Here is a 10995-nt window from a genome sequence, read left to right as displayed (position 1 = left end):
CATTCCTCTTTAGGAGAGATGCAAAAATGACAACAATGCCATTGGTTAACAAGGTGTTTTTTTATGGTAGTAGAAATAGTGAACTCATAAAAGTCAGAAAATGATTGGGTTAGAACAATACCACAGGTGAGGAGAGTTGAATGTAGCAACAACTCAATGGACTTCTGTCATGCAACATTTACCGCAGAGTTAGCAGAAGTGAACAACAAATCAAAAACATGCGTCTTTTTTTCCTATTCTATCCTTCATTTCTACCTTGTTGTTTAGCATATTTTAAATTTCACCCTTGGAATGGTGCAAAGCAATAGTAAATTGCGACCCGTATTAATAAAGCATCTCAGAGTTGGAATGCTGATCTAGGATCAGTTCTGCCTTTTAGATTACATTTTACATTTTACATTTAAGTCATTTAGCAGACGCTCTTATCCAGAGCGACTTACAAATTGGTGAATTCACCTTCTGACATCCAGTGGAACAGCCACTTTACAATAGTGCATCTAAATCATTTAAGGGGGGGTGAGAAGGATTACTTATCCTATCCTAGGTATTCCTTGAAGAGGTGGGGTTTCAGGTGTCTCCGGAAGGTGGTGATTGACTCTGCTGTCCTGGCGTCGTGAGGGAGTTTGTTCCACCATTGGGGGGCCAGAGCAGCGAACAGTTTTGACTGGGCTGAGCGGGAACTGTACTTCCTCAGTGGTAGGGAGGCGAGCAGGCCAGAGGTGGATGAACGCAGTGCCCTTGTTTGGGTGTAGGGCCTGATCAGAGCCTGGAGGTACTGCGGTGCCGTTCCCCTCACAGCTCCGTAGGCAAGCACCATGGTCTTGTAGCGGATGCGAGCTTCAACTGGAAGCCAGTGGAGAGAGCGGAGGAGCGGGGTGACGTGAGAGAACTTGGGAAGGTTGAACACCAGACGGGCTGCGGCGTTCTGGATGAGTTGTAGGGGTTTAATGGCACAGGCAGGGAGCCCAGCCAACAACGAGTTGCAGTAATCCAGACGGGAGATGACAAGTGCCTGGATTAGGACCTGCGCCGCTTCCTGTGTGAGGCAGGGTCGTACTCTGCGGATGTTGTAGAGCATGAACCTACAGGAACGGGCCACCGCCATGATGTTGGTTGAGAACGACAGGGTGTTGTCCAGGATCACGCCAAGGTTCTTAGCGCTCTGGGAGGAGGACACAATGGAGTTGTCAACCGTGATGGCGAGATCATGGAACGGGCAGTCCTTCCCCGGGAGGAAGAGCAGCTCCGTCTTGCCGAGGTTCAGCTTGAGGTGGTGATCCGTCATCCACACTGATATGTCTGCCAGACATGCAGAGATGCGATTCGCCACCTGGTCATCAGAAGGGGGAAAGGAGAAGATTAATTGTGTGTCGTCTGCATAGCAATGATAGGAGAGACCATGTGAGGTTATGACAGAGCCAAGTGACTTGGTGTATAGCGAGAATAGGAGAGGGCCTAGAACAGAGCCCTGGGGGACACCAGTGGTGAGAGCGCGTGGCGAGGAGACAGATTCTCGCCACGCCACCTGGTAGGAGCGACCTGTCAGGTAGGACGCAATCCAAGCGTGGGCCGCACCGGAGATGCCCAACTCGGAGAGGGTGGAGAGGAGGATCTGATGGTTCACAATATCGAAGGCAGCCGATAGGTCTAGAAGGATGAGAGCAGAGGAGAGAGAGTTAGCTTTAGCAGTGCGGAGCGCCTCCGTGATACAGAGAAGAGCAGTCTCAGTTGAATGACTAGTCTTGAAACCTGACTGATTTGGATCAAGAAGGTCATTCTGAGAGAGATAGCGGGAGAGCTGGCCAAGGACGGCACGTTCAAGAGTTTTGGAGAGAAAAGAAAGAAGGGATACTGGTCTGTAGTTGTTGACATCGGAGGGATCGAGTGTAGGTTTTTTCAGAAGGGGTGCAACTCTCGCTCTCTTGAAGACGGAAGGGACGTAGCCAGCGGTCAGGGATGAGTTGATGAGCGAGGTGAGGTAAGGGAGAAGGTCTCCGGAAATGGTCTGGAGAAGAGAGGAGGGGATAGGGTCAAGCGGGCAGGTTGTTGGGCGGCCGGCCGTCACAAGAAGCGAGATTTCATCTGGAGAGAGAGGGGAGAAAGAGGTCAGAGCACAGGGTAGGGCAGTGTGAGCAGAACCAGCGGTGTCGTTTGACTTAGCAAACGAGGATCGGATGTCGTCGACCTTCTTTTCAAAATGGTTGACGAAGTCATCTGCAGAGAGGGAGGAGGGGGGAGGGGGAGGAGGATTCAGGAGGGAGGAGAAGGTGGCAAAGAGCTTCCTAGGGTTAGAGGCAGATGCTTGGAATTTAGAGTGGTAGAAAGTGGCTTTAGCAGCAGAGACAGAGGAGGAAAATGTAGAGAGGAGGGAGTGAAAGGATGCCAGGTCCGCAGGGAGGCGAGTTTTCCTCCATTTCCGCTCGGCTGCCCGGAGCACTGTTCTGTGAGCTCGCAATGAGTCGTCGAGCCACGGAGCGGGAGGGGAGGACCGGGCCGGCCTGGAGGATAGGGGACATAGAGAGTCAAAGGATGCAGAAAGGGAAGAGAGGAGGGTTGAGGAGGCAGAATCAGGAGATAGGTTGGAGAAGGTATGAGCAGAGGGAAGAGATGATAGGATGGAAGAGGAGAGAGTAGCGGGGGAGAGAGAGCGAAGGTTGGGACGGCGCGATACCATCCGAGTAGGGGCAGTGTGGGAAGTGTTGGATGAGAGCGAGAGGGAAAAGGATACAAGGTAGTGGTCGGAGACTTGGAGGGGAGTTGCAATGAGGTTAGTGGAAGAACAGCATCTAGTAAAGATGAGGTCGAGCATATTGCCTGCCTTGTGAGTAGGGGGGGAAGGTGAGAGGGTGAGGTCAAAAGAGGAGAGGAGTGGAAAGAAGGAGGCAGAGAGGAATGAGTCAAAGGTAGACGTGGGGAGGTTAAAGTCGTCCAGGACTGTGAGAGGTGAGCCGTCCTCAGGAAAGGAGCTTATCAAGGCATCAAGCTCATTGATGAACTCTCCGAGGGAACCTGGAGGGCGATAAATGATAAGGATGTTAAGCTTGAAAGGGCTGGTAACTGTGACAGCATGGAATTCAAAGGAGGCGATAGACAGATGGGTAAGGGGAGAAAGAGAGAATGACCACTTGGGAGAGATGAGGATCCCGGTGCCACCACCCCGCTGACCAGAAGCTCTCGGGGTGTGCGAGAACACGTGGGCGGACGAAGAGAGGGCAGTAGGAGTAGCAGTGTTATCTATGGTGATCCATGTTTCCGCCAGTGCCAAGAAGTCGAGGGACTGGAGGGAGGCATAGGCTGAGATGAACTCTGCCTTGTTGGCCGCTGATCGGCAGTTCCAGAGGCTACCGGAGACCTGGAACTTCATTAGATAATAATGAAAAAGATTACATGGACATAGACAACCTAGATCAGCACTCTGAGAGGCTTTGTGAATACGGGCTCAGGTCCAAAGTGCTTTAGGTTAGGGGATCTTACTTGTAGAGGCTGTCGGGCTCCAGGCACTTGAAGACCAGCGAGTAGAGCACAGAGTGAGGATGGTCTCCGTTCCTTCGACCCGCCACCACACAGGACGAACCAAGACCTGAGAGCAGGTCGTCCACCAGACTTAACAACTCACCTAGAGGAGATGGAGAAAAGGAGGAGGAGAGAGAGAGAGAGAGAGAGAGAGAGAGAGAGAGAGAGAGAGAGAAAAGATTAACCGTGTGTAAATTTTTGCTTTGTATGTTTATATGTTTTGTTTGATCAGGGTGTGATCTGAGTGGGCATTCTATGTTGTGTGTCTAGTTTGTCTGTTTCTGTGTTTGGCCTGATATGGTTCTCAATCAGAGGCAGGTGTTAGTCATTGTCTCTGATTGGGAACCATATTTAGGTAGCCTGTTTGGTGTTGGGTTTTGTGGGTGATTGTTCCTTTTCCTGTCGTGTGTTAGTTTGCACCAGTATTAGGCTGTTTTGGTTTTCGTGTATTGTTTATTGTTTTTTTCGTATTGATTTGTGTTTTCTACAGTTTCATTAAACATGGATGCAATAGCCACGCTGCATTTTGGTCTGACTCTCTTTCACCTATAGAAAACCGTGACACGGTGTGTGAAGAGATTTAGAACATGAGAAAGTGAGTGAATAGATGTATGGAGAGGAAGAGAAAGAGACATTTGCAGGGTTAATACATTTACTGTGTTGTTGACCTGATTGGAAGCCATTTCCTGCGCCTCTTAAAACCTCTTACACTTATGGTGGCGCTATTTCATTTTTGGAAGAAAAACGTTCCCGTTTTAAACAAGATATTTTGTCACAAAAAGATGCTCGACTATGCATATAATTGCTACTGTTCGAAAGAAAACACTCTGACGTGTCCAGAAATACAAATATCTTCTCTGTGCGTGCCCTTTAACGTGAGCTTCAGGCAAAACCAAGATGACTTGGCATCCAGGAAATGACAAGGATTTTTGAGGCTCTGTCTTTCATGATCTCCTTATATGGCTGTGAACGCAAGAGGAATGAGTCTGCCCTTTCTGTCGTTTCCCCAAGGTGTCTGCAGCATTGTGACGTATTTGTAGGCAGATCGTTGGAAGATTGACCATAAGAGACCACATTTACCACGTGTCCGCCCGGTGTCCTGCGCAAAAGTCACCTGCCAGTATTTTTCCATGGGGCACAGAGAGAGAAGCAAGCTTCCACGAACTGCATGTCAATGAAGAGATATGTGAAAAAACACCTTGAGGATTGATTCCAAACAACGTTTGCCATGTTTCGGTCGATATTATGTAGTTAATCCGGAAAAAGTTTCACGTTGTAGGTGACTGCATTTTCGGTTCGTTTCGGTAGCCAGGCGCAATGTAGAAAACGGAAAGATTTCTCCTACACACAGACGCTTTCAGGAAACACTGCGCATTTGGTATGTGGCTGGGAGTCTCCTCATTGAAAACATCAGAAGCTCTTCAAAGGTAAATGATTTTATTTATTTGGTTATCTGGCTTTTGTGAAAATGTTGCGTGCTACATGCTACACAAAATGCTATGCTAGCTTTGCATACTCTTACACAAATTAGTCAATTTCTATGGTTCAAAAGCATATTTTGAAAATCTGAGATGACAGTGTTGTTAAGAAAAGGCTAAGCTTGAGAGCAAACGCATTATTTTAATTTTATTTGCGATTTTCAGAAATCGTTAACGTTGCGTTATGCTAATGAGCCTGAGGCTTAGTCACAATCCCGGATCCGGGATGGGGAGTTTCAAGAGGTTAAATAAAGTGGCAAATATGCCACACGTGTGTTGTTTTGTCTTAACATGCATTCTCTATTGTTCTTCAGTGAGACGTTTTACAAAACAAACAGAAAATAAACACAAGTGCAAAGAAAAGTCATGAATTCGGTTTTTAAGAGGGATATTCTTTCCAACATAGATCCTGCGACTTGACACTTAATTGTGTTCCAAAGTCATTCTGAGCTTCACATCGGCCCAGCCCAGAGGGAAAGAGTTCTGCAGCACGAACCTTGAGGCAAAATGATATCAGACTTGTTCTGGCAGCCAGCCCTACATGGTACATTATAGAACCGTAGGAAAACAGGACTTTGTTCCTTTATGGTCACATGATACTGTTCAATGATATCTCACTGAACACCTCTGTGTCTCACAAACACCAGTTCACAAGTTGTGAAGTATCTTTCATGTCAGCTTACAGGAAAATAATGACACACTTGTTCATTCAGACATGCACCAAACTGTTTCCAGCGCTCAGAGGGGTGGTGGAAAAAAGAGAGAGCTGTCAAAACAGTTTAAAAGCAACAAAAAAAAAAGGTGGGATTTCAAAGACGTAAAGGGGAGCTTCAGCTTATGTCATGTGGGCCAATTTATAAACACAGGGAATATGTCTGGAGGGCGGGGCACAGAGGGATGGTAAGGAGAGGAGGAAAGAAGTGAACGAATGAATGATTTGACATGTTCCCAGAAAGGGGCCTGTGTTTAAGAGGTTTCCCAAACACATTCCTACACTTGGGGTGTCCCTGTGCCAGGTTTACAAGGTTTCTTTTTCTAAACATGCAATGCAAACTGGACCTAGGCCTGTATTTATTCACGGGAGAAGAGCGAGAGACTATGTACAGATTAGGTTGTTCTCTGTTGGACCCAAATCCACCTTTGAGAAAGATGCTGAAATTACTGGAATGATCCTCCACTGATTTAATTTATGATTTACTTGAATGTTTGTTACACTTGTGTAAATTCTCTCTCTTGGATTAATTCCAAAAGTTGTAAATTAAAGTTTATATATGAGCAGTCTTTGTACATTCAATGAAAATTAAGTCCAATTACACATTTATTGTGGAGACCACCGACACACTCAGTAAACAATACATTTATGGTGGAGACCACCAGCACACTCGGTAAACAATACATTTATGGTGGAGACTACCAGCACACTCAGAAACAATACGTTTATGTTGGAAACCACCAGGACACTCAGTAAACAATACATTTATGGTGGAGACAACCAGCACAGTCTGTAAACAATACATTTATGGTGGAGACCACCAGCATACTCAATAAATAATACATGTATGTTGGAGACGACCAGCACATTCAGTAAACAATACATTTATGGTGGAGACCACCAGCACATTCAGTAAACAATACATGTATGGTGGAGACAACCTGCACAGTCTGTAAAACAATAAATTTATGGTGGAGACCACCAGCACACTCAGTAAACAATACATTTATGGTGGAGTCCACCAGCATACTCAGTAAACAATACATGTATGGTGGAGACCACCAGCACATTCAGTAAACAATACATTTATGTTGGAAACCACCAGGACACTCAGTAAACAATACATTTATGGTGGAGACAACCTGCACACTCAGTAAACAATACATTTATGTTGGAGACCACCAGCACACTCAGTAAACAATACATTTATGGTGGAGACCACCAGCACACTCAGTAATCAATACATTGATGGTGGAGACCACCAGCACACTCGGTAAACAATACATTTTTTTCGTGGAGAGCACCAGCACACTCAGTAAACAACACATTTATGGTGGAGACCACCGGCACACTCAGTAAACAATATATTTATGGTGGAGACCATCAGCACACTCAGTAAACAATACATTTATGGTGGAGACCACCAGCACACTCAGTAAACAATACATTTATGTTGGAAACCACCGGGACACTCAGTAAACAATACATGCATGTTGGATGCCACCAGCACACTCAGAAACAATACACTTATGTTGGAAACCACCAGGACACTCAGTAAACAATACATTTATGGTGGAGACAACCTGCACAGTCTGTAAACAATACATTTATGTTGGAGGCCACCAGCACACTCAGTAAACAATACATTTATGTTGGAGGCCACCAGCACACTCAGAAACAATACATTTATGGTGGAGACCACCAGCATACTCAGTAAACAATACATGTATGGTGGAGACCACCAGCACATTCAGTAAACAATACATGTATGGTGGAGACCACCAGCACATTCAGTAAACAATACATGTATGGTGGAGACCACCAGCACATTCAGTAAACAATGCATTTCTGGTGGAGACAACCTGCACAGTCTGTAAAACGATACATTTAAGGTGGAGACCACCAGCACACTCAGCAAACAATACATTGATGGTGGAGACCACCAGCACACTCGGTAAACAATACATTTTTTTTGTGGAGACCACCAAGACACTCAGTAAACAATACATTTATGGTGGAGACTACCAGCACACTCAGTAAACAATACATTTATGTTGGAGACCACCAGCCTACTCAGTAAACAATACATTTATGGTGGAGACCACCAGCACATTCAGTAAACAATACATTTATGTTGGAGACCACCAGCACACTCAGTAAACAATACAGTTATTGTGGAGACCACCAGCACATTCAGTAAACAATACATTTATGGTGGAGATCACCAGCACACTCAGTAAACAATACATGTATGGTGGAGACTACCAGCACACTCAGTAAACAATACATGTATGTTGGAGACCACCGGCACACTCAGTAATCAATACATTTATTGTGGAGACCACCAGCACATTCAGTAAACAATACATTTATGGTGGAGACCACCAGCACACTCAGTAAACAATACATTTATGGTGGAGACCACCAGCATACTCAGTAAACAATACATTTATGGTGGAGACCACCAGCACATTCAGTAAACAATACATTTATGGTGGAGACCACCAGCACACTCAGTAAACAATACAGTTATTGTGGAGACCACCAGCACATTCAGTAAACAATACATTTATGGTTGGAGACCACCAGCACACTCAGTAAACAATACATTTATGGTGGAGACCACCAGCACACTCAGTAAACAATTCATTTCCAGATCCTTCTTTGAAAAATCCACATCAATCGAACCAAAAATGAAATAAGAGAGCAAGCACATCAACACTAGTTCACAAACGCTGTACTTACATATCACAGGCTTCGTCCATAAAGGCCAATATCTTGTTAAATAAGAACACTTGGGAAAAATAACACTTACAATATCACAAACATCTCTAAGCAGACAGTTATCGGCACACAGTAACTTACTGTCGAAAAGCCATATTGTCTTAGCAGAGCTGAGCAGTCCCTTCCCACTGGGAAAAAACGTGTTGATTTCCACGTCATTTCAACAAAAATGTCAATGTGATGACTGTATGAGGACTTCATCAACTTTTAACTTTAATCTAATGACATGGTGAAATGATTTGGTGATTTCACGTTGAATTCTCATTAGTTGAACTGACGTCTGTGTCGTATGCCCGGTGGGTTTAATCCTGGGGTCAAGGCTGCAGCGTCTTCAGAGTGGTGGACTTGAGTCAACATGGTCCTTCAAATCATCAAAATAATAACAATACATTTCATTTGTATAGCGCTTTTCAATACAGCGTTATCTCAAAACTAGACATATATACATATTATGATTCCACTGTTATGTGGCCTTGGCCCATAAACAACAAAGCTGCTGCTGCTGCTCACGATTTGCAGATCTGCTCTTCCTTCACTGTACTCCTCTCCTTTGATTCCTTGTCTTCTTTATTTTTTTCTCCCTTTTTTGTGCTTTTTATTAGTTCATCTCCACTGTTATCAGAAGCCACCTGTTTTGGGTTATCCGTTAATTGTGTCGTTGGGGGCTACCATGAACTGGAAGAACGACTTGGTGATGATGAATGGGATAGAATGTGTTTTTGAATATATTTTCGCCCAACTAGAATGTTTTATTTTGGTAAAAACATAATAATAATCAAACAGAAAGGCAGGCGTACAGATGCTTTTAAGTTTTACCTTTCCTCACACTTAGCATATTCCAAGGGCCAAGTATGCCAACACTCAAATAATTGGTGGAACAGTAAATTACCCCTTCCAGACTACTTGATCTTTTGCATAAACAATCCCTAATGATGTGTTTAAGATTGACTATTAACCTGATAGAGCTTGCCTCAGAATGCTTTTCAAGTCTGTTTTTCCCGTTCAATGGCACAACTATTAGAGGAATGCCCCGGACAAGCCAGAAATCTGCTGCTTCATGCAGGCTAAAAGTAGAACGAGAGCGCAAAAGGAAGGGGGAGGGGCGAGAGAGGGGGAGGAGGGAGAGAGAGAGAGAGAAAAGTCCGAAGTTTTATGTTTCTGGATGTGGTCTATGGAGGAATGATGTCTTTGTATGTTTTGATAATCAGAATAAATCAGGGGCTGATGCGTGACTTGGTGCAGTCTGGGTGCAACCACTTCTAGCTTTGTCGGAGGGGGGGTATCTGTAATTAGCACATTATCGTGAGTCGCAAAAGGCCAGAGACAAACAGCAAGGCTCACGCTCTCGTATCTCAGCCAGCTTGCCCACCCATGGCTGTCCTGTCCACTCACACAATACTGAACCCCTGCAGGGAGAAAGAGCTCACTGCACTGAGGCTAACTGCCACAAACACACACACACAGGCACGCATGCACTCTCACAATCACACGTGCACAAACACAGGCAAGTAGGCATGTACACACACACACACACACACACACACACACACACACACACACACACACACACACACACACACACACACACACACACACACACACACACACACACACACACACACACACACACACACACACACAAACACAGTTTGCATCTCATAGGAGCCCTAAGGCAAAGAGAAGGAGAGTAGAATAGAAGGGAAACGTAGACAGGTTGCTTCCCACCATCAGGGCTGTGTTTATGCATGGTTAGGTCAACCAACACAGTTTTCAGATGTGTTCACATCAGCTGGTCGTGGCATACTCCACATACCAGATGGTAACATCGTCAGTTCTCTCTGAGGACATTGCTCTCTAAGTGCTAGTCAAGACCAGAGGTCTATCTTTAGACTATCAGCAGACAGCAGAAACAGGAGGACGAGAGAAATAAAAGAACAGCAGATATAGTTTTAAGACAAATTCAAAGTAACTTGACACCCTTCCTCCTTACTACTGGTAGTGAAACACCTCACCAGCTGCAGACCCTTACCTAGCCTCACATTAAAATTGGCTCATTCAAAAATCCACCTCTCTATCCTCAGTGTGAGCCACTGCCCTGCCTTATGCCCAGCCTCAGCAATATCCCTATATGCAGCCCCAGCAATGCACACACTGCACAACCCTATACCCAGCCCCAACCCTAGACTCAGCTCGTAATCCTGCCTAAGACGCAGCCCAGCCTCTCACCCCAGCCTCTTTCACCATAGCCATCTCCAGCCCCCTTTCCTGTACACCCTTTCCCCGCCTGGTTGCTCTCTCGCCTGCCTGTGAGTAGCTAGCCTAGCGCTGGCAGAGGCCTCGTTTACCTTAGCTCACCCCTTTTAGGTAACACCTCGGCCCTGCCAAGCCTAGCTGTGATCCCACTATACAAGAAAGTACACAGCGCAGCACGAGCACTCTCGCCAGCCTTCATTCATTCAGCGCTGCACAGAGTGGGAGAAGGAGGGATGAAGGAGCAGTGGAGGGGGT

The 10995-nt window shown here is 45.6% G+C and overlaps 1 protein-coding gene across 1 annotated transcript in view; it reads right to left on the bottom strand.

The window, feature by feature from the left end:
* The window catches only part of LOC135517965 (astrotactin-2-like), a 569522-nt gene that overhangs the window by 151872 nt on the left and 406655 nt on the right, over window positions 1-10995 (bottom strand). Inside the window, exon 20 of the mRNA XM_064942708.1 lies at window positions 3475-3616. Coding sequence (XP_064798780.1) covers window positions 3475-3616 — 142 coding nt within the window. The remainder of the gene's footprint in view (window positions 1-3474; window positions 3617-10995) is intronic.

Source organism: Oncorhynchus masou, chromosome 28 (genome assembly GCF_036934945.1).
Source record: "Oncorhynchus masou masou isolate Uvic2021 chromosome 28, UVic_Omas_1.1, whole genome shotgun sequence".
In the NCBI taxonomy this organism is placed as follows: domain Eukaryota; kingdom Metazoa; phylum Chordata; class Actinopteri; order Salmoniformes; family Salmonidae; genus Oncorhynchus; species Oncorhynchus masou.
The sequence above is the reverse complement of the archived record's forward strand: the minus strand, read 5'-3'. Positions and strand labels throughout refer to the sequence as shown.